This window comes from Prinia subflava, chromosome 22 (genome assembly GCF_021018805.1).
Source record: "Prinia subflava isolate CZ2003 ecotype Zambia chromosome 22, Cam_Psub_1.2, whole genome shotgun sequence".
NCBI lineage: Eukaryota > Metazoa > Chordata > Aves > Passeriformes > Cisticolidae > Prinia > Prinia subflava.
In genome coordinates, this window is record NC_086268.1 from 1703701 (window position 1) to 1726027 (window position 22327).

The 22327-nt window shown below is 37.3% G+C and overlaps 2 protein-coding genes across 4 annotated transcripts; both read right to left on the reverse strand.

Annotated features, from left to right (window-relative positions):
• Positions 1-29: 29 nt before the first annotated feature.
• On the reverse strand, positions 30-12364 carry LOC134561201 (uncharacterized). The gene is made up of 14 exons (XM_063417982.1): positions 12197-12364; positions 10152-10361; positions 8228-8408; positions 6598-6737; positions 5791-5904; positions 4879-5065; positions 4548-4631; positions 4268-4387; positions 3637-3758; positions 2910-2996; positions 1837-1983; positions 1332-1526; positions 940-1061; positions 30-787 (listed from the first exon to the last, which is right to left on the reverse strand). The coding sequence occupies exons 1-14, from the start codon at positions 12197-12199 to the stop codon at positions 556-558; spliced, it is 1944 nt and encodes a 647-aa protein (XP_063274052.1). The 5' UTR covers positions 12200-12364; the 3' UTR covers positions 30-555.
• Positions 12240-21665, reverse strand: LOC134561202 (platelet endothelial aggregation receptor 1-like). Of its 3 annotated transcripts, none has more exons than XM_063417984.1 (7): positions 21177-21665; positions 20513-20742; positions 19555-19719; positions 16916-17098; positions 16539-16653; positions 14746-14838; positions 12240-12368 (listed from the first exon to the last, which is right to left on the reverse strand). In XM_063417984.1, the coding sequence occupies exons 1-7, from the start codon at positions 21409-21411 to the stop codon at positions 12313-12315; spliced, it is 1077 nt and encodes a 358-aa protein (XP_063274054.1). In that variant the 5' UTR covers positions 21412-21665; the 3' UTR covers positions 12240-12312. The 3 variants fall into 3 exon arrangements, with proteins under 3 accessions (XP_063274054.1, XP_063274053.1, XP_063274055.1); XM_063417983.1 differs by lacking the exon at positions 12240-12368 and adding an exon at positions 12851-13334; XM_063417985.1 differs by lacking the exons at positions 12240-12368; positions 19555-19719 and adding an exon at positions 12851-13334.
• Positions 21666-22327: the final 662 nt, after the last annotated feature.

Genomic DNA, 22327 nt, shown 5'->3' on the forward strand with positions numbered 1-22327 from the left:
GTTTAAGAGCAGGAATGGTCTTGGGTAGGACATCCCTGGGTGGGTGGTGGCACAGAGCTAAAATTAAGCGACTTTAGAAGTTGCTTCAATGGTGGAAAATAATATTTCTTGCACTTTAAATGTAATTGCACAGATATAATTAACCCAAGTAACCACATCTGCAGTTTTTGCTGTGTCATAAAATCAGAAAACTGCAACTCTCAGCTGCAGAGGCCTCAGAACCCCTCGTGGAGCGATGCATTAGTTTAAAGAATAATTTATTTAACACGAGGAATTGAGTGCTTCTATATTTTGCTGCTGTTCCTGGAAACTCTGAGTCCGGGCTTTTGCAGCAATATTTCTTCTCAGCACTTGCATGTGGCCAGAAATGTCAGTTCCTCCAGCCAAACTCTTGTCACTTCAATTGCTGCACTGATTTAATGAGCCTTTGGGATGGAGAGGGAAAATACATTGGAGTTCAGGCAAAAATAAAAGATTTAAAGATAAAAGATTTACTTTGGCTCGAAGCCGAATGCCCAATGCAGAGGAGCAGGAACCAAACCAGAGTTTGGAGCATCACAATTCTCTGCCCTGGGCTATTTCCTCCTCTAAGGCTTGGATTTGTTTTAGCAAGCTCTCCTTCTCCAGAGTGGTTATTTCAAGGTAATAAGAGAGCAAATCTTCATTGCCTTTGCTGTTTAAAAACTGCTGCTCATCCTCCAGAACCTGCACCAGCTCCTCGGTTAAAGCATCCACTTTATCCTCCAGCTCTGAGGGGAACGAGGAACTGAGAGTTTCCTCTTCAAGCCTAAAAAAACCCAGAGAAATGTTTGAATTGAGAGAGAAGAAATGCCAGAATTAAAATTTCATCTTCGCAGGAGCGAACCAGAAACACAAATTTCACTGTATAAGGTGGTGAAATAATAAGTTTAAGTAGGAAATAATAGAAATTGTGCTCACTGTGCCCTCTGTCCAAGGCTGTCCCTTCCACTGCTGCTCAGGGGGTGAAGGAAATTCTCTTTTTTCTTCACCAGCCACTTGCTGTTGAGTGATTCCTCGGATTTCACACGGAGCAAGAGGTTCTTTGTGAAGACAGAAAAGGAGAGAGAAGCAAAATGTTAATTTTAAAACCCTTTCTGCAGATTTTTAAAACACATTTTCATTATATTGCTATTTTTGCTGACCTAATGGTTTACATCAAGTTAAATAATTTATTTTAACCTTCCTGCTTAAGCAGAGTATTCTGGAACCAGCTGAGTTTTATAAACCATTTAATTGCCGCTCTAAAATGTAAAAAAATTGGGGATGGGTGAACATTTTCAGCCAGGTCTGCTGATTTTTTTTCTTGTTACCTTCTCAAAGGTTTCCATCTCCGTGGGGTTTTTCACTCTCACTTCCAAAAGTCGGGAGATGAGGTTTGTTTCCTCTGTGGAGAGTGGCTCCTCCTTGAGCAGCATCTGATTTATCCCCTGGGATTTATCCCCCTGGGCAGCTGCGCAGAGCTGCAGCCTGAGGGAGAGCATCTCACTCAGACAGGCCTTCAGAGCCTGGAGAAATTAATAAAAAACCCCTAAATTTATGAAAAGTTTATAAAACCTGCATCACATCAAGGGGTTGGGGGTGAAATTCAAATTCCTGCTTGGTTTTCCAATTAATATCTCTGTTCTGAGCCAGAATTGTGATGATTAAAGTGTTTTTCTGTTGGATTTTCCCACCTGCTGCCCAGCTGAGGGATAGGATGGAGCTGTCTTGTTTTTATTTCCTCAGTTCTGGCAGCATTAACCCTTCACTTTTAAAATAAGGATTTTTGAAGAGAAATGAGTTGAATGTGATTTTATTGAGAGAATCCTGCTGTACCTGGTGGAAGAGGCTCAGGAAGAGGGGATTGGAGTCGTGGCTGAGGTCCCCAGCAGTGACGTGAGCCAAGCAGTGCACCAGGAGCAGCAGGAATCCTCCCCCAGAGCCCAGGCACTCCCTCAGCAGGAAGAGTTTCCTCTTGGAATTCTGAGGAAAAAACCAAAAAAAATGGAATTTCCCCACCTGGGATAAAGGCACAGCAAGAATTGGCTGAGCTGATGGAAATCTTCCCGTGGTTTATCTCGATTTCAGGTGGGTGCAGTGGTTCAGAATATCCACGTTCCCTCAGTGATCTGTGATGGGAATTTAAATCATTCCTGCCCTCTCTGCTCTAGGCAGGTTTATATTTATATTTCTATTTTGTGAGCCTTAGAAAACGTTAAAAAATGAGCCTGAAGAGCCAGATTTTATAATTTAATTACAGCAGTTTGTAAGTGAAATATGGGGAGCAAAATGCTGATCCTGTAAAGCTGACCTGGAGAGAATTGGGTAGAAATGAAAAGTGGCAAAACCTGGACGTGAGAAACTGAAAAAGCAGAGCTTATTTATTAAATGTGCTTTGGCTGTGACCCTCCCATTAAATATGGATTTAAACGTTGCTGTGTTAGGTTTGTGCTCAGATATATCTGGAGGTTATTAACATTTGATGAGTTCTTTTATATATATATATATTCTTATATATATATATATATATATTCTTATATATATATTCTTATATATGTATATTCTTATATATGTATATTCTTATATATGTATATTCTTATATATGTATATTCTTATATATTCTTATATATATATTCTTATATATATATTCTTATATATATATTCTTATATATATATTATTATATATATATTCTTATATATATTATTATATATATGTATATTCTTATATATATATTATTATATATATGTATATTCTTATATTTTTTTTCTTATATATATATTTTTTTTGCCTAGAAAATATCAAGCACTCTGCCACTTTTAGGAAATATTTAATTAATGCTTTTCATTTTGCTTCCCAGTGCTGGATCTCGATGGAGATGAGAGCGTGGAATGGATTGGAGTGGGCAAACCTGATAAAAGAAAGAATTGCTGAAGGCATTGCCCGGGGCGTGGCTCTGGGGGAGGCTGGAGGCGACGCCCAGGGTGATTTCTGGAGCCTGCAAAGAGAAGGGAAAATAAAATCCTCCTGTAAGAACCTGGTGAACATCAGGGATTAATTGGATCTAAATTCATTTAAAAGCCAGCTCTGATTCGCACTGGGTGCACAGAGCCAAAAAAAAAAAAATCTGCACAGGGAATGGAGACACTTGGAAAAACCTTAGGATTTCCTCTCTCCAGTTGTTTAATTAAATAAATGAAATTGTTCTCCAGGCCTGGAGCTCTGGGTGGAGTCACTACAATTTTTAGGTTTAAATGACTTTATTTTAATTTATTTTTAATACTGTACAAAACAGCCTGGAGTGTTTACCCAGAGATGTGCTAAGAGCTGTGCAGTGACAGTGACAGAATCCTTATTCTGAGTTAGAAAGGGATAAATTTATCACAGAATTATGCAGCAGGCAGGGATTAATTCCTCATTTCCTAAATGATGTGGTCAAGAAACAACAAATGCAAGAGCTGACTGTGGATCTTGTGCACTTTAAAAGAATTTGGAATTTAATTCCTGCTGTTTGCACACTGGTCATTCTCTAACTGATCTTAATTTTGGTTTTAATTCTAATTGATTTGAACTTTGCAGCCTGCTGGCTGAAGAGTATTTGGGGGTATATTTTGATTTTCAGTATTTTAAATGCTTACTTTAATGTGAAATGTGAGGAATTTCAGGATGGAGAGGCCGTACTGGAACACCACAAACTCCCTGGGAGAAAGGGCTGCAGGATCCACTGCTGCCAGCTCTGCCTCCTGAGCAGAGATTTCTGCTGCAAGAACAGTAGAATTTAATTAGATTCATTAATTTCTATTTGCATTTTTTTTGTCCAAGAGGCAACACTGCAATACAGGTGGATAAAACACTGCATTTCTCATCATTTTATATTTTATATAGTAAATATAGTGAATTTTACATAATAAAATGTTATATAAAGAAATAATAAATTAAATAAAGTTTACATAATAAAATGTTCTATATTCTTTTCCAAAGCAGAGTTGAATCCCTGTTAATGCATTGTGAATAATTTAAGGATGATGAAGGAAATCTTTACTTTTCCTAGAGAAACTTCTCATAACCAAGGTCTGGCAAAGTGACATTAGAGCAGCAAATCCAGATGATTTTAAGTGCTGAGTCTTTCTCCTTCACTGAGAGAATAAATGAGGAGTTTGTGCAGCAAAATTTGATTATAATCAACAGCCCCCTCAAGATGGAGCAGGAATTTTCCAAGTGCACCCAATTCTGGCTGTTCTGTGAGGAAAAAAAAGAGGTAAAATTTACTTTTCTCCAGCCTTGGGCTCTGTCCCAGCCCCGCTGCCACCACGAGACCTCTGAGCTCATTGTTCAGCTCCTTCAGGAGGCCGAGGAGAAAGGAGAAACTTTTATATTTCATTCCATCCCCTGTGCAAAGAAACACAGAAATATTTCCTTAAACGATCCATTCCTCACTCTGCTTTCTTGAGCAAACGTTTCTCACCTGGGGAATTTTGTAGGCGAGGTGAAGCAGTGGCGAAAAAAGAAAGAAAAATCAAAATAACTTTATTTTTTTGGTTTGTTTTACCGTGTGGAGGTGCTGAGAGCTGAGGGTTCAGCAGGGTCATCCTGGATGTCTTGGGGGGCTCTGCCTGCTTCAGCACCCTGATACCTGTGAGAAGGAAAAAAATCACAATTAATGCCATTAATCTGGCAGAATTCCAGAGGGATTTGTGTCCATCCTTATTTCCACAAATTTCCACCAAATTTAATTTGCTCATGAAGCCCAAGGAGAGATCTTCAACAAAATGGAACCAAAATCTGATTTGCAGCTGAACTGTAGAATATTCTGGATTTAAAGTTGAAATAATGTAAGGATGCAATAAGGGGAGTGGCAGTGCCTTTCTCTCCCCTCTTACCTGGGCTCTCAGGGGATAAATTGATTTTTTTCTTTTTCTGCAGCTCCTGAAGCGCAGCCCGGAGCAGCGGGATCAGTTTTTGTGGGATGAACTCCCAGGGATTATTTGAGATTCCACAGACTCTGCTGGACCCAGGGATTTCCTGTGCTGACCCAGGGAACGGCACAGAGCACACAGAGCTTGGTGTCTGTCAAAAATAGAATTTTATAGAAAGAATCCAACCAAATTCACTGCCTTTCCTTAAAAAACTCAAATCACAGATTAACAGCAGATGGACTCAATAATTCTACAGCAGCTTCAAAGCCTTTCCCAGGGGTTATTGTGCCAAACTCGGATTTTTCACATCCTCCAGGTCGATAGAAATATTGCAAATGTGATCTGAACTTTGACTTATATTTAATATTTTTCTCCTGTAAGATTTTTTGTTATTTTGCTCTGATCCTTTGCAGTTTTGGGGTGTCACCTCTTCTTTATGGACAAAGGAATTGTTTTGCAGCTTATAAAATTTTAAATGTCTGTTGTACTAAAAGCGACATTTTACGTGGCTGTGCCTAAAATTTCTAGAAGAGAATTCTAGATTATTATAATATTATTAGGTTATCCTAGATTATTATTCTCTAGAAGAGAATTCTAAATTATTGTTCTGTATATCAATTGAATTCACTATTTCACGTACAATTTGAATTTGTTATTCCATGTACAAATTCAATTTGTTATTCCATGTACAATTTGAATTTGTTATTCCATGTACAAATTCAATTTGTTATTCTGTGTACGAATCCAATTTGTTATTCCATGTACAAATTCAATTTGTTATTCCATGTACAAATCCAATTTGTTATTCCATGTATAAATTCAATTTGTTATTCCACGTACAAATTTCATTTATTCTATGTATTTATTCTATTTTACCTGCTGTTTTGCCACCCTCTCATCCTCTCCCTTTCCTGGGGTGCTCAGAGCCTTTATCCAAAGCTTTTCCAGCGAGGAGATTTCATTCATTACCCTGTGATACACAGCTTTTACCTGAGGCACAGAATACAGAGAAAAGAAATGAAAATGAATAAATAAATAGAATAAAAAGCGGATATTAGGAGTGAAGGGATAATCTGGAGCTGGTGAAATTTCCCTTTATGGACTAAACCCCAAAGTGGGGTCGATTTTTGGATGTTCAGGGTGGGGGATGATTTTCCCACATTATTTTTCTGTGAAATCCTTGCTGTGCTCCAGCTCCCTCTGCTGTCTCTAAAACCTCACCTGTGCCTCAGGTGGGTTCAGATTCAGGCTGGAAAATTCTCTCCTATTGATTCCAGCAGCAAAATTTATATATTCACTATAAAATTCAAATAACAGACTCATCTAATTGTTTATTTATCTCTCCTCAGTTTAACCTGCAGCTCTGCAGTGTAAAAAATCCACTTTATTTTTCATTTTACAGACGAAAGGTTGAAGTTGGAAACTGGAGTCACTTCCCAAAAATTGTCAGTTCAGTGCCAAGAGAAAAAATTCTAAGAAAACCAAAATATTTTTCCTTAAGGCCACTCTTAGAAAATACTAAATATAATGAGGACAGATTAATTTATCACATCCCAAACAGATGAAAGTTGAAATAAAACATCCACATCATTGTCCAGGGTTGATGAAACAATGGGAATGGACAAAATTAATTTGGTTTTAGGTTTTTCTACATGAAAAGCAGCCCTAAATTTTGTTTTTTACCTCTTCTTTGAAGTGACCCAGGGTGGTGGTGACGGACTGGGACTGCCTGAGCAGGAGCTCAAAGAAAACCTCGGTGTCAAAAGCTTCGAGGTCGATTTGTCCTTGGGGCTCCCAGGCCTCCCCTCCTGGCAGGAAACGGGCTGGAAATGGGAATTTTCCTTTATTCATTTGGGGATGTTTCTTTATTTTAATTCTGTTTTATGGATTTTGGGTTGGTCCTGAGCAGGGAGTTTGGGCTCTGTTCTGTGCAGAACCCCCCGGGTTTCTTTGGGGTTTTTTTTCCTTTGGGTTTTTTTTCCTTTGGGTTTTTTTTCCTTTGGGTTTTTTTTTTTCCTTTGGGTTTTTTTTTCTTTGGGTTTTTTTTTCGTTTGGGTTTTTTTTTCTTTGGGTTTTTTTTTCCTTTGGGTTTTTTTTTCTTTGGGTTTTTTTTTTCTTTGGGATTTTTTTTCCCTTTGGGTTTTTTTTTCTTTGGGGTTTTTTTCCTTTGGGGTTTCTTTTCTTTGGGTTTTTTTCTTTGGGGTTTTTTTTCTTTGGGTTTTTTTTCCTTTGGGGTTTTTTTCCTTTGGGTTTTTTTTTCCTTTGGGTTTTTTTTTCCTTTGGGTTTTTTTTTTCCTTTGGGTTTTTTTTTCTTTGGGGTTTTTTTTTCTTTGGGTTTTTTTTTCCTTTGGGTTTTTTTTCCTTTGGTTTTTTTTTCTTTGTGTTTTTTTTTTCTTTGGGTTTTTTTTTCTTTGGGTTTTTTTTTCCTTTGGGTTTTTTTTTCTTTGGGTTTTTTTTTTCTTTGGGTTTTTTTTTCTTTGGGTTTTTTTTTCTTTGGGTTTTTTTTTCCTTTGGGTTTTTTTTTTCCTTTGGGTTTTTTTTGTTTGGGTTTTTTTCCTTTGGGTTTTTTTTTCTTTGGGTTTTTTTCCTTTGGGTTTTTTTTCCTTTGGGTTTTTTTTCCTTTGGTTTTTTTTTCTTTGGGTTTTTTTTTTCTTTGGTTTTTTTTTTCTTTGGGTTTTTTTTTCTTTGGGTTTTTTTTTCTTTGGGTTTTTTTTTTTCCTTTGGGTTTTTTTTTCCTTTGGGTTTTTTTTCCTTTGGGGTTTCTTTTCCTTTGGGTTTCTTTTCCTTTGGGGTGTTTTTTTCTTTTTTCTTTGGTTTTTTTTTTCTTTGGGGTTTCTTTCTTTCTCTGGGGGTTTCTTTCTTTGGGGGTTTCTTTGGGTTTTTGGTTTTTTGGGGGGGTTTCTTTGGGTTTTTGTGTCTTGTTTTGTATGGTTTTTGGGTTTTTTTGGGGGGGGTTTCTTTGGTTTTTTGGGGGGGTTTTTTGGGGGGATTTTTTGGGAGTTTTTTGGGGGTTTGGGGGGGGCTTTTGGAGGGTTTTTTGGGGTTTTTTTTTGGGTTTTTTTGGGGGGGTTTTGGGGGGTTTTTGGGAGGTTTTGGGGGGTTTTATGGGGGGGTTTTGGGGGGGGTTTGGGGGGTTGTTTTGGGGTTTTTTGGGGGGTTTCTTTGGAGGGTTTTTGGGGGGGTTTTGGGGGTTTTTTTTGGGTTTTTTTGGGGTTTTGGGGTGTTTTGGGGGTTTCTTTGGGGGTTTCTTTGGGGTTTCTTTGGGGGTTTTTTGGGGGGTTTTTTGGGTTTTTTGGGGTTTTTACTGCCTGACCTGTCCCAGCAGCGCCGCAGGAGTGCCCAGCCCGGTGCTGCAGTGAGGGATGAGCTTTTCTCACAGCAAAAACCGCCGGAATTTTGGAGGAATATCTGTCCAGGCTGTACCGGAGCTGCTGCCTGCGGAACGCGGGGCTGGGGCTGCCCCTCCGCGCCCAGCCCAGGCCCTGCCACAGGAACTGCAAAAAAAAATCATCAAATAATTCCATTTTCTTTATTTTACATCTCCCATGGACGTGATTCATCATCCATCACCACCCTGAGCGCCTGGTTTGTGATTATTAATAATCATTAATTGGTTCTGAACCAGCAGGATTAGCGATCCCAGATGAAACCGAGGGGAAGTGAAATAATCTGCTGGTGAATAAATCACATTTTCTATCATTACCTCAGGAGTCTGGCTGCAGGGAAAAAAACCTGCTGAATTCAGAAGTGCTAGAAAAAAAAAATTGAATTTTTTGAGGGGGTTTTTGGGTTTGAAGCTGCCCTCAGGTGTGTTGTGGTCACTTCTGGTTGAATTAGGAGAGCAAATCTGGATGGCACATGAATAAAAATGGGAGAAATTTATTTATGACTCGCAGGTTTTTTGGTAAAAATAACATTTGAGTCTTTATTTTGAGGTAGTTTTGGTCAGGTCTTTAAAAGAAATGAAAAATGGTGTTTTATTGATTAACCAGAAAATAAGAATGGAATTGATCTATGCCTTGAATGTCTTAGAGAGATTTATGAACCAGGTTTTGATGGGGTTTTTATAGGATATTTTTGGGGGTTATTTATAAATATATTGGGGGTTTGATGGGCTCAGTTCATGGGGATGAATCTTTACAAGATATAAGACATAAAATGGGGTTGGGTCACAATTTATTCTGATTTTCAGCCTCTTTATTTTGAGGTGGTTTTGGTCAGGCATTAAAAAGAAATGAATAATGTTGTCTCGTTGATTAACCAGAAAATAAGAATGGAATTAATCTATACCTTGAGTGTCTTAGAGAGCTTTATGAACCAGGTTTTGATGGGATTTTTTGGGGTTATTTATAAATATATTGGGGTTTTGATGGGCTCAGTTCGTGGGGATGAATTTTTACTAGATATAAGACATAAAATGGGGTTGGGTCACAATTTATTCTGATTTTCAGCCTCAAGGTGGTGCTGAAGGGAACAGAAAATCTTATTAAATTATAGGGTTCTCTTATAACATTGCCTATAAAATGAGGAGCGGACAAATGGTGGGTTCACAATGTAATGAATGAGCATGGCTCGTGCTAAATTGTAACTATAATGTTATAAAAATAAATAAATTTTAAAAATTAAAATAAAGAAAAAATTTAAAAATAAATAAATAAAAAATATATCCTTTTATAAAGAACGCAACACCTTTTTATTTGAATACATTTTTTTTATTTAATTACATTCACCTTAATTAAAATTGCTGCTCAGTTTGAACTCGGATGTTTTGGGGACCTGTTACATCCCCCTAGAGAAATAATTTCTTCTCCCTCAGGGACCCCTGGAACTCCTGTCATGTATTTGACCCTTCCTTCCCCTTCTGACCCCATGGGCTGTGTGCCAGCTCGCCCCTCCCTCAGAAACCCTGAGAAAAGAGCCCTGTCCCCCAAGATCTCTCTCTCTCCTGAGACACCATCCTGGAATAAAAATATCTGCAACAAAGAAAACGTGAGAGCCTCTTTGGAATCCTTATCCTGTCTCTCTTGATATAATCCTCCTAAGCCTGAGAAGGGCTGAGCTAGCTGAGACCCTTGAGGGGAATAAGGAGGGTTAAATTATCAGGGACCTCTTCATTTATAACAAGAATGTGAAATGTTGTGGTGTTTTATACCAACAATGTGAAATGTTGTGGTGTTTTATAACAACAATGTGAAATGTTGTGGTGTTGTGTATTCAGAGGGGTTTGTTTGACTTACAGGCGGTGCCAGGGGGAGCAGCAGCAGCAGGAGCAGCAGGAACAGGAGCAGCAGGAGCAGGAGCAGGAGCAGCAGCAGCGGTGCCCGGTCCGGTGCCAGCGGCAGCTCCGTGCCCGGGGCCGCCCCCGTCCCCAGCGCGGCCCGGGGGGAGCCGGGCGCGAACGGGCCCCGGTGGCGGCAGCGCGTCCCCGCGGGCAGCGCCCGCAGCAGCTGCGGGGACACCCAGGGGACAGCGGGGATCAGTGCGGGCTCTGTGCTCACACACACACCCCAACTCGCCTTTATTTCCGCACTGTGAAAGGATGCTCAGTGTTGTTTCTGCAGCCTTAAAAGTTGTCTATAATAATATATATATTTTTAATATATATAATTTAATAATAATAATAATATATATAATATTCAATAATAATATATAATTTTAAATAGATATTTTAATATCTAATAATATATAATATTTAATAATAATATATATAATTTTAAATAGATATTTTAATATCTAATATATAATATTTAATAATATATAATTTAAAATATATATTTTAATAATAATATATATTTAATAATAATATATATAATTTTTAATATATTTTAATAATAATATATAATATTAATAATAATATATAATTTTAATATATATTTTAATAATAATAATATATAATATATAATAATAATAGATATAATTTTTAATATAGATATTTTAATATATTATATATATAATTTTTATCTATCGTATGCTATAAATACATATTATATACTATAAATAGATCATAATTATTGTCATGTCATATTTATTATATCATATTTATTAGCATATCAAATTATCATAACACATCATATAATCATATAATCATATAATATATTATCATATTTATTATCATATCATATTTATTTTAATATCATATTTATTATCATATAATATTTATTTTAATATCACTTTTATGATAATATCATATTTATTACCATACCACATTTATTACCTTACCACATTTATTATCATATAATTTTTATTATCATATATTTATCGTATCATTATTATCATATCATATTTATTACCATATCATATTTATTACCATATCATATTTATTACTATATCATTTTTATTACCATATCATATTTACTATCATATCATTTTTATTACATTTATTATATTATATTTATAATAATAATTTTATTTCTGTCAAACTATTATTTTCATATACTAATTTTTGTGTAAGTTATATAATTTATATTATTCATACTGACATTTATATTTATTAATTGAATTATTATATTAACTATTTATCAAAATATTATTATATTAATTATAAAATCAATATACATATACTCATATTACATTATTACCTATATTATATTATTATTTGTATTGATTAATTTTATTATATTATTTATATTATTAATAGTCGTTTTATATTTAATATTTTTATTATTATACTATTTATAAAAATAAAATATAAATATGCTTATAGTATTATTTATATTAAACTATTATTTTCTTCTATTATTTATATTATTTATATTACTTATATTATTTATATTATTTATATTACTTATATCGTCATTTACATTTATTAATTTTATTGCTATTATTATTAATTATTTATAAAAATACAATACAAAGATACTTATACTATAGTATTCTTTATATTAAATTATTATTTTAATTTAACTCTATTTATATTATTTATATTATTTATATTATTTATATTATTTATATTATCTCTACTGTCATTTATATTTATTAATTTCATCATTATATTATTTGCAGAAATACAATATAAAATATAGAAATATATTCTATATATTTATAATATATGCATATAAAAATATTTTCTATTTTAATATAATAGAAATATATAATAGGGTTTAATAATTTAATAATATAGAATATATAGGGTTTCATAATTTAATATAATAGAAAAATATCTTATAAAATATAATTTTAAATACTTCATAAAATATCTTATAAAAATATAATTTTAAATACTTTATAAAAATTTAATTTTTATATTTATTAAAAGAAAAGGAGGATTTTTCTGGGTACAAACCATCCTCTTGTGCTTGTTGCTGCTCAGGCGGAGCACGTACGTGCCGGGGGCCTGGAAGTGGAAAAGGAACAGGAAAAATTCCTGGGAATTCCTGGGAATTTCCCTCAGTTCCTCCCTCAGGCTCCGGAAATCTCCCCAGTCAAACTCAGCGTTCGTGTTGAACAGGTTGTTTCTAGGAGGGAAAAAAGAAATATTTCTTGTCGTTTATTTTTATTTTTCTTTATTTTATTTTTTATTTATTTATATATTTTTAAATTTTATTTATTTATTTATTTATTTTTCTTTTAATTATTTTTCCTTCTCAGTTCAAAAACAGGGCACAGATTTAGAAATTCAGATTTTTTCCATCCCACCAGGAGCATCCGTGTGGAGTTTTGGGCACTGAAATTTCCCCACAGCTCCGATTTTTCCTCTCCCAAATTTATTTGGGATGATCCAAGCACCTCTTCCCCTCCAAAAATACAAGAATTGGCCCTAAGGGGAAGGAATTTTTAATTTAATTTTAATTTTAATTTTAATTTTATTTTTAATTTTATTTTTTAATTTTAATTTTAATTTTAATTCAATTTTAATTTTAATTTTAATTTTAATTTTAATTTTAATTTTAATTTTAATTTTAATTTTAATTTTAATTTTTAATTATCTGTGCAAAAATAATCCCTGGGAGCCCTCCTAGGTCAGGAACAGCCCGGCCAGGGATCAGGAGCTGGAAGTACAGATTGGATTTTGCCTATTTTAATGAATAAATATTTAATTTCTTACTGATTTAAACGCTGTTTCCTACAGTGCACAGCCCTCTCTGTGAAAAATACACTGAATTTTGGCCAAATAATTCGAATTTTGCTGTTCCCACTCGCGTTTCCTTTCAATCCAGGTTGGGAAAAAGTGAAGAATTTCTCTGTGCTGAGGTAAAATTGCCTTGGCTGAGTTTTTTATAAAATAAGAAATTAAACTAAATTGGAATTGTCTGGTTTTACTCACACGTCATAAAGCGGGAAATGCTCCCTGGACAGGAGGAACAGCAGGGTCTCGCTGGGGCCGATGCACACGGTGGGGTTGAGGATGCCCAAAAATTGGGATTTGGATTTGGATGTGGAATTTGGGGGGGTCGGGATTTGCTCCCTGCGCTCCCCGGGATCTGTGAGAGCAGACACAGCCTCAGGAGAGGTCTGAGAGTCAGAAATGTGTTCATAAAGACAGCCATAAAAATATAAAAAATAAACATTATAAAAATGGAAAAATAATAATAAAAAAGTAAAAAATAAAAAAAAGTAAAAAATGAAAATGAAAATATAGAAATATAAAATATAAAAAATAAACATTATAAAAATGGAAAAATATGTAAAAAAATAAAAAAATAAAAATGAAAATGAAAATATAGAAATATAAAAAAATAATAAAAAATTTAAAAATATAAAATATAAAAGTAAAAAAATAAAAATGAAAATATAAAAGTAAAAAAATAAAAATGGAAATGAAAATATAGAAATATAAAAAAATAATAAAAAATTTAAAAATATAAAATATAAAAGTAAAAAAATAAAAATGAAAATATAAAAGTAAAAAAATAAAAATGGAAATGAAAATATAGAAATATTAAAAAATAAAAAATAGAAAAATTAAAAATATAAAAGTAAAAATATAAAAATGGAAATGAAAATATAGAAATATAAAAAAATAAAAAATTAAAAAATTAAAAATATAAAAGTAAAAATATAAAAATGGAAATAAAAATATAGAAATATAAAAAAATTAAAAAATTAAAAATATAAAAGTAAAAAAATAAAAATGAAAATATAAAAGTAAAAAAAAGACAACGAAAATATAGAAATATAAAATAAAAAATAAATATAAAAATAAAAAATGAAAATGAAAATATAGAAATATAAAATAAAAAATAAAAATTAAAAAAGTGAAAATAAAAATACAGGAAAAAAATGAAAATGAAAATATGAAATAAAAAATAAAAAATAAAAATTGAAAATAAGAATATAGGAATAAAAGTATAAAAATAGAAAATATAAAAATAAAGAAATAAAAATAAAAAATAGAAATATAAAATAAAAATAAAAATTTAGATGTAAAAATATAAACAAATAAAAAATAGAAATATAAATATAGAATAAACAAAATGTGACTACTAAATATAAATATAAATACAAATACAAATATAAATAAATAGAATGTATATGTGTGTATATAGAGAATATATACATGCATGTGTTCTATATATTTTTGAATTAAATATAAATTTAATTTCTGAATTAGGTTTGCTGTGAAGCCAGTGTGGAATGAGAGAAACAGAAAATTCCAGAGGGATCCCAGCTCTGCCCGAATGAGGAACGTGAGCAGAAAATCCCGGCAGGAGCTGAGGAGCAGCACGGCCACACCGAATTCAGCTCAATTTGGGATTTTCTGGGGGAATTTCTCCATTTCTGAGTGTTCCCTGCGGGGCACGGCAGGGGCTGTGTGCACGTGACAAAACACAATTAATTTTAATTAGTTAATTATTATTATTAAATGCGAATTTCGGGGTGTGCAGAACTCACCTGGAGTTTTATGGAGTGAGGGAGCCTCGTCCAGCATGAGGAGGTCGTGGATTCGCTGAGGGTCAGGATTATAAACCCCTAAAAATCCTTTCTCTGGGGTGGTAAAAAAGAAAATATTGGTCATTTCTGCTTTTCAGTGTGAATTTTAATCTGAATTTTACTTTTCCTTCTGGAATATCTGCTCAGCACGGCCCCCAGGCATGACCTGCAAGCTCGAAACCCAAACGGGATCAATTTTAAATCAAATTATTCTCATTTTAGGGCAGTTTTTAAAATGTTTGTGCCTTGCTTTGGGTTTTTTTGGGTTTTTTTTTTTAATCCAGCAACTGCTTTACCTTGGTTGAAAAAAATGAACCTGCACAGAGCAGAGGGGCAAACATTGTTGATATTAAATTTCCTAATGGTATTAAATTTCCTAATATTGGTATTAAATTTCCTGATGTTGGTATTAAATTTCCTAATGGTATTAAATTTCCTAATGGTATTAAATTTCCTGATGTTGGTATTAAATTTCCTGATGTTGGTATTAAATTTCCTAATGGTATTAAATTTTCTGGCTGTGCAAAATTGTGCGGTTTGACCTGGACCTGGAATTCTTTGGGGAAATTTCTTAACTCTGAATTTTACTCAGTAAAAGCACATTAAAATCTCAATCCCAAGGAAAATAATAAGGTAAAGGGCCTGAGAAGGGATTCCAGCTGTGTTTGTTGTAATTTGGGGAAGAAATCTGAATATCTGCCCCTTCCTCTGCTACTGGAAATGCACAAATTTCCTCTGGAAATACAAAAATTTCCTCTGGAAATACAAATTTTCCTTTGGAAATGCACAAATTTCCTCTGGAAAGGCACAAATCTCCTCTGGAAATGCAAAGATTTCCTTTGGAAAGGCACAAATTTCCTTTGGAATTGCACAAATTTCCTCTGGAAAGGCACAAATTTCCTTTGGACATACAAAAATTTCCTTTGGAATTGCACAAATTTCCTCTGGAAAGGCACAAATTTCCTTTGGAAATACAAAAATTTCCTTTGGAATTGCACAAATTTCCTCTGGAAAGGCACAAATTTCCTTTGGAAATACAAAAATTTCCTTTGGAATTGCACAAATTTCCTCTGGAAAGGCACAAATTTCCTTTGGAAATGCACAAAATTTCTCTGGAAATACAAAAATTTCTTCTGGAAATGCACAAATCTCCTTTGGAAAGGCAGAAATCTCCTCTGGAAATACAAAAAAAAAAATCCTTTAGAAATGCACAAATTTCCTCTGGAAATACAAAAAAAAAAAAAAAAAAATCTCCTTTGGAAATGCACAAATTTCTTTTGGAAATGCACAAATCTCCTCTGGAAATACAAAAATTTCCTTTGGAAATGCACAAATTTCCTCTGGAAAGGCACAAATTTCCTTTGGAAATACAAAAATTTCCTTTGGAATTGCACAAATTTCCTCTGGAAATGCACAAATTTCCTTTGGAAATGCACAAAATTTCTCTGGAAATACAAAAATTTCTTCTGGAAAGGCACAAATCTCCTTTGGAAAGGCAGAAATCTCCTCTGGAAATACAAAAAAAAAAAAAATCCTTTAGAAATGCACAAATTTCCTCTGGAAATACAAAAAAAAATCTCCTTTGGAAATGCACAATTTCCTCTGGAAATGCCCAAATTTCAAATGAATACTCTGAGACCGAGCAGGATAAATTTGATGCAGAGTTCTAAACTTCCATTGCTGTTCTCAGGATACAAACACGGAGATTTCTCATTATTTGCATTTTTTGTGTGCAAACCCCGATAATCCCTCACCGCCCATCTCCACGACGTGCACGGGGTGCGTTTGCTGTCCTGCAGCACAGGCGTCTTCCAAGGAGAAATTTGGATTTGGTAGAACTTTCCTTGAGCCTTCTAACAGAACAGCAGTCTGAGAGAAAAATAATTCAGATTTTTTAATTTTTTAACCTTAATTTTTTCATGGTTAAAATACAATTTAAAAGCACTTTACAATAATATTCGGGGATTTTTTTTCCTTGTTGTTGCATTCTGGAATTTTCAGTGCAGAAGGAGGGAAGGGCAGAGCCTCCCAGGAGCAGGGGGGTGGTGAAAATCACTTTTATTTAAGTTATTTCTTTTATAAATAATAAATTTTATTCTTTATAGCTAAAATTTTATTTTATTTTCCTCACCTTGCTGCCATTGGTGTGGGTGATGACCAGCTGAGCTTTTCCCCCTGCACAGGAGAGATGCAGGGGGAGGTTTTGTTGCATTCTGCACTGGGAGTTGCAAATCTCCTCCAGGCTGGCAGAGTGACAAATGCAGAGGCCAAGGGCTTTGTCATAGCCCCGGAAATCCTCGGGGACAGCGCAGACCTGAGGGGGACAAGTGTCGGAGTCTAGAACATCCCTGTGGCCACCCTGGAGGGTTTGGAGACCGGACAGGGGGTCTGGGATCTGTACAGGGGGGTCTGGGATCTGTACAGGGGGGTCTGGGGTCTGTCCAGGGGGTCTGGGGTCTGTCCAGGGGGCTCTGGGGTCTGTCCAGGGGGTCTGGGGTCTGTCCAGGGGGGTCTGGGTCTGTCCAGGAGGGTCTGGGATCTGTCCAAGGGGTCTGGGATCTGTCCAGGAGGGTCTGGGATCTGTCCAGGAGGGTCTGGGGTCTGTCCAGGGGGGTCTGGGATCTGTACAGGGGGTCTGGGATCTGTACAGGAGGGTCTGGGGTCTGTCCAGGGGGGTCTGGGATCTGTACAGGAGGGTCTGGGATCTGTACAGGAGGGTCTGGGATCTGTCCAGGGGGGTCTGGGATCTGTCCAGGGGGTCTGGGGTCTGTCCAAGGGGGTCTGGGGTCTGTCCAGGGGGGTCTGGGATCCGTCCAGGAGGGTCTGGGATCTGTCCAGGGGGGTCTGGGGTCTGTCCAGGGGGGTCTGGGGTCTGTCCAGGGGGGTCTGGGATCTGTCCAGGGGGGTCTGGGGTCTGTCCAAGGGGGTCTGGGATCTGTCCAAGGGGGTCTGGGATCTGTAGAGGGGGTCTGGGATCTGTCCAAGGGGGTCTGGGATCTGTCCAGGAGGGTCTTGGATCTGTCCAGGGGGGTCTGGGACCTGTCCAGGGGGGTCTGGGGTCTGTCCAGGGAGGTCTGGGATCTGTCCAGGGGGCTCAGTTAGACCCACACAGATCCCAGGAGGACACTGACTCTGAGCCCTGTCCATGGCAGTGAACACTCACATGCAGGAAGAATCACAAACCCTAAGAATTTAAAATAAGTAGTGGATGGTTTATTATAGAATATAAATATAGAAATTAGGATTCTTAGCATATGGGGCTGAAGAGACAGGATGGAGGAATTGGGGAGTGGCCCCTGTGCTCCTTGTTCTTGCTCTCGTCCCCCATCTTGTGCTGAGTTGGGTTTTAGAGATTGGTTTAGAGTAGAACTGACATGTTAGCATAGGCAGTAGGCATTGGTACAATTTTGTAAATAAAAAGTTCCTTGTGGACAGTGGTTGGGTCAGGGGTACTGTACATAAGGTGTGGGGCTCTCTGAGCCGCCCAGTCCCCCGCGTGTCCTGCTCTGCTGGGGACGCCTCACAGAGCTGGGACACAACTGAGATCAGGTTCCCTGCCAGGGAGGCCTGGCAGAGCTGGGACAGAACTGAGATAATGAAGAATAAACAACCTTGGAAATGTGCACTGGGGACTCAGCTTGTCGTCTCTACCTCTGGTGTGAAACACCCAGGGCAGAGAGAAGCCTGAAAACCTGATTAACTCTGGGAACAGCAACCCAGGGGAAACTCCCAGGGAACAGCAACCCTGGGGGAACCCTGAGCACCTTGGGGAACACCAACCCCAAGGAGAATCTCAGGGAATCAATGACCCTGAGAGAGAAGAGGGAGAAACAGCAGAATTTGGGGGGCTCAGGGTTTATTCCCGGGATCCCTGCACTCCTCAGGGCCAGCGTGAGATGTGAGAGCAGAAAACAGCCCCAGGAGATGGAAATCCCTTCTTAGAGTCATAAATATATCCATAAATATTTATATATAAATATAAATCTATTCACAAATCTATTCACAAATCTATTCACAAATCTATTCACAAATCTATTCACAAATCTATTCACGAATATATTCATAAATATATAAAAAATAATAATTAAAAAGTAAATATAGATATAAATAAATATATAGACTATGTAAGGTGTATATATAGTCTATAAATAAATCTATATAGAATATATATGTGTATATATATTGTATAAATACGTTTATATAGAATATACAGGATAGGATAGAGAAGGAATGGGAATGGGAATGGGAATGGGAAAGGGAATGGGAATGGGAATGGGAATGGGAATGGGAATGGGAATGGGAATGGGAATGGGAATGGGGATGGGAATGGAATGGGAATGAGAATGGGAATGGGAATGGAATGGGAATGGGAATGGGAATGGGAATGGGAATGGGAATGGAATGGGAATGGGAATGGGAATGGGAATGGGAATGGGAATGGGAATGGGATGGAATGGAATGGAATGGAATGGAATGGAATGGAATGGAATGGGAATGGGAATGGGATGGAATAGAATAGAATAGAATAGAATAGAATAGAATAGAATAGAATAGAATAGAATAGAATAGAATAGAATAGAATAGAATAGAATAGAATAGAATAGAATATCCAGGCATTCCCAAAGCTGAAAAAAGAGGTAAAACCTCCCATGGAAACACAAATAACCCTCGAGCACCGTGCTGGCTGTGCCCTGTGAAGGACGAGCTTGGGAATTTTGCTTTTTTGGGGTATTTTCTGCCCAGTTTGGGGATTCTCAAAGGTGGAAATACCTTGTGGGAGCAGTACCGAGCCCATCCCGCGCTGCTCAGGCACTGCCCGTCCTGGTTGCGGGAGGCTGGGGGGTGGCACACGGGGTAGCTCAGCCTGGCACAGAGCTTCCCATCCCTGCCAGCCCTCCTGAAACCCGGGGGGCAGGCGCAGAGCCCGTCCCGAGGCTGGGAATGCAAAAAGAGGGATTTAAGAACCTAAATGTGCACTTTGCTGGCCACACACCCCACCCCAAACCTCCCAGTGAAGGGGAGGATTGATGTTGATGCCTGAAGTTTTTTCTTTCATATTTTTATCTATCATATTTTTATCTATCATATTTTTATTTATCATATTTTTATCTTTCATAAGTTTTCATAAGTTTTATCTTTCGTATTTTTCAGATTTTCTGCTGCCCAGGGTGCAGCTCTGAGCTCACACTCAGGGTCACTCAGCTCTGCACAGGGACACAAAACAAATCCTGTTCCTGCTGGAGAACAAGGAGAACTTTCAGCCCAAAAGCACAAACAAGGGTGGCTGGAGGGAGGAACAAGGAGGATGGGACCTCACAGCCTGGAGCTGGAATTGGACAATTAAACCCCAAAATGCAAAATAGACCAAAACTTATCAAAGTGTGAGACCTTGTGACCATTTGTCTATTTTGTCACCATTTTGGGTCCATTTTTGTGCCCATTTTGTCCCCATTTTGTGTCCCCCTTGGGTGCAGCCCTGGTCAGGCTCTTGTCCTGCCCAAGGTGTGCCCTAAAGGCCTTTCAATAAATCCCTGCTTTATTCTCTGGCTCTGCCCAGTCTCTGTTCCAGCTCAGCCTTCGCAAATCATCACCATAACCCTGATAAATTCAGAATATTTATAAACCTCATGTGCCCATCCTTTTTCCTGCAGACAAAGAGACAAAGCAAAGGCGAGAACGAGCAAAAAAAGTGAATTTACTGGGGAATCAATATGAATTTCGCCTTTACCTGGAACACCTGCCCTTTCCCCAGGCACACGCAGGTTCTCTGCCCCTCTGCAGGCTGCACCGCCTCGGAGCCACAGGGAAAACAGAATTTTTGGCCAGGCCTGGGGTTGGAGAAGTCCACGGGGCAGGGCAGGCAGCGGTGCGAGGGCAGCGCCGCCCCTTCGGCGCGGAACGTCCCCGGCGGGCACGGCACGGGCACCACGCTGCTGTTCCCTCCGGGGCAGAAAAAACCTGGGAAAAGAAAAATAAAAACCCAAATTCCTCTCAGTTTTTTCCCCTGCAAAGCAGCTCATTGTGCAGGCTGCATTCCCAGTTTAAACTGGAATTCCAGTTTGAACTGAATCGCTCAAACGTATCCGGCTTCACCCAAAACATTCCCCAAATTCAGTTCCCTAATTTCAATCCCCTGATTACCAATTCCCTAATTTCAATATTTTCTAATTGCATGGTGCAGAATCTTCATCTTCTGAGATGTATTATGCCAATTAAGCCCAGTGTTCTGTATTTGTGCTCTAAGCTTTTTTTCCACCTGTTACTCTGCGAATTTCAGCAAGCCCAAATCGATTATCTGAGAATTATCGTGGCAAAATTCAAGCCTGACTGAATTTTTATTGAGGAATATGCAAATGAGTAGCAAATAATCTCTATAATTGATCCATGATTACCTGCTGGGCAGGCTGGCAGGCTCTGCTCTCTTTTTTTGCAGTGAATCCCACCTTGGCATTCCTCGTTATTTTGAAGTTGTATTTTCCCCGTGCTGACACCAGGAAAGGCTGGAAAAAGAGAGAAAAACAAGAATAAAAGAGCCATGGATTTATTGCCCTGAGCAGCTGGAACTGCCAAAAATGGGTGAGCAACAGAGGCACGAGGAGACTTTTCCTCTGCTGCTGAATATTTCATGTGAGGGAGAGTTAAAAGATTGGTGTGAAATATTTATGGGAGTTATTTGAGCCCCGCAGGTCACAGAGCAGAGCTGTTCTCTGCCCGAGCCGGGCAATGTTCATGTGGAACCAGGCCAGGGAAATGCTGATTTGTGATTCTACAATTTGCTCCTTTTGCAAGTCCACAAATCCTCCTTTTCCCCCAAGGGATCCTCGGTTCATGTGGGATCAGTGTGGGTTTGGCTCCTCACAAACTGCACAGCCTAAAGCAAAAAAAAAAACTGAAGAAAAATCAGTGTAATTTTGGAATTTGCTATGAAAAAATTTATTATCCACAGCTGGATTTCTCCCTTCAGTTTTCAGTGTGTTCAGTGCAATCCAGGAGCCTGGGATTGAAAATTTCTGGGGTTTTTAAGGATTTCTGGGGGTTTTTGAGGATTTCTGGGGGTTTTTGAGGGATTTCTGGGGGTTTTTGAGGATTTCTGGGGGTTTTTGATGATTTTTGGGGGTTTTTGAGGATTTCTGGGGGTTTTTGAGGGATTACTGGGGGTTTTTGATGATTTCTGGGGGTTTTGAGGATTTCTGGGGGTTTTTGAGGATTTCTGGGGGTTTTTGAGGATTTCTGGGGGTTTTTGAGGGATTTCTGGGGGTTTTGATGATTTCTGGGTTTTGATGATTTCTGGGGTTTTTTGAGGGATTTCTGGGGGTTTTTGAGGATTTCTGGGGTTTTTGAGGATTTCTGGGGGTTTTTGAGGATTTCTGGGGGGTTTTGAGGATTTCTGGGGGTTCTGAGGATTTCTGGGGGTTTTGAGGATTTCTGGGGGTTTTTGAGGGATTTCTGGGGGTTTTTTGAGGGATTTCTGTGGTTTTTTGAGGGATTTCTGGGGTTTTTTGAGGGATTTCTGGGGTTTTTGAGGATTTCTAGGGTTTCTGAG

What these genes read in the sequence shown, in the direction of transcription:
- LOC134561202 (XM_063417983.1), bottom strand. Translation starts at nt 21,411, where the DNA reads ATGAAATATTCAGCAGCAGAGGAAAAGTCTCCTCGTGCCTCTGTTGCT. An exon ending in CTCGGTACTGCTCCCACAAG is followed by an intron (nt 17,099 to 19,554) that starts GTATTTCCACCT and finishes TGTCCCCCTCAG; the next exon opens with GTCTGCGCTGTCCCCGAGGA. An exon ending in CCCACACCAATGGCAGCAAG is followed by an intron (nt 16,654 to 16,915) that starts GTGAGGAAAATA and finishes TTTTTCTCTCAG; the next exon opens with ACTGCTGTTCTGTTAGAAGG.
- LOC134561201 (XM_063417982.1), bottom strand. An exon ending in TGGGTCACTTCAAAGAAGAG is followed by an intron (nt 5,905 to 6,597) that starts GTAAAAAACAAA and finishes TCTGTGCCTCAG; the next exon opens with GTAAAAGCTGTGTATCACAG. An exon ending in AGATGGAAACCTTTGAGAAG is followed by an intron (nt 1,062 to 1,331) that starts GTAACAAGAAAA and finishes GTCTTCACAAAG; the next exon opens with AACCTCTTGCTCCGTGTGAA.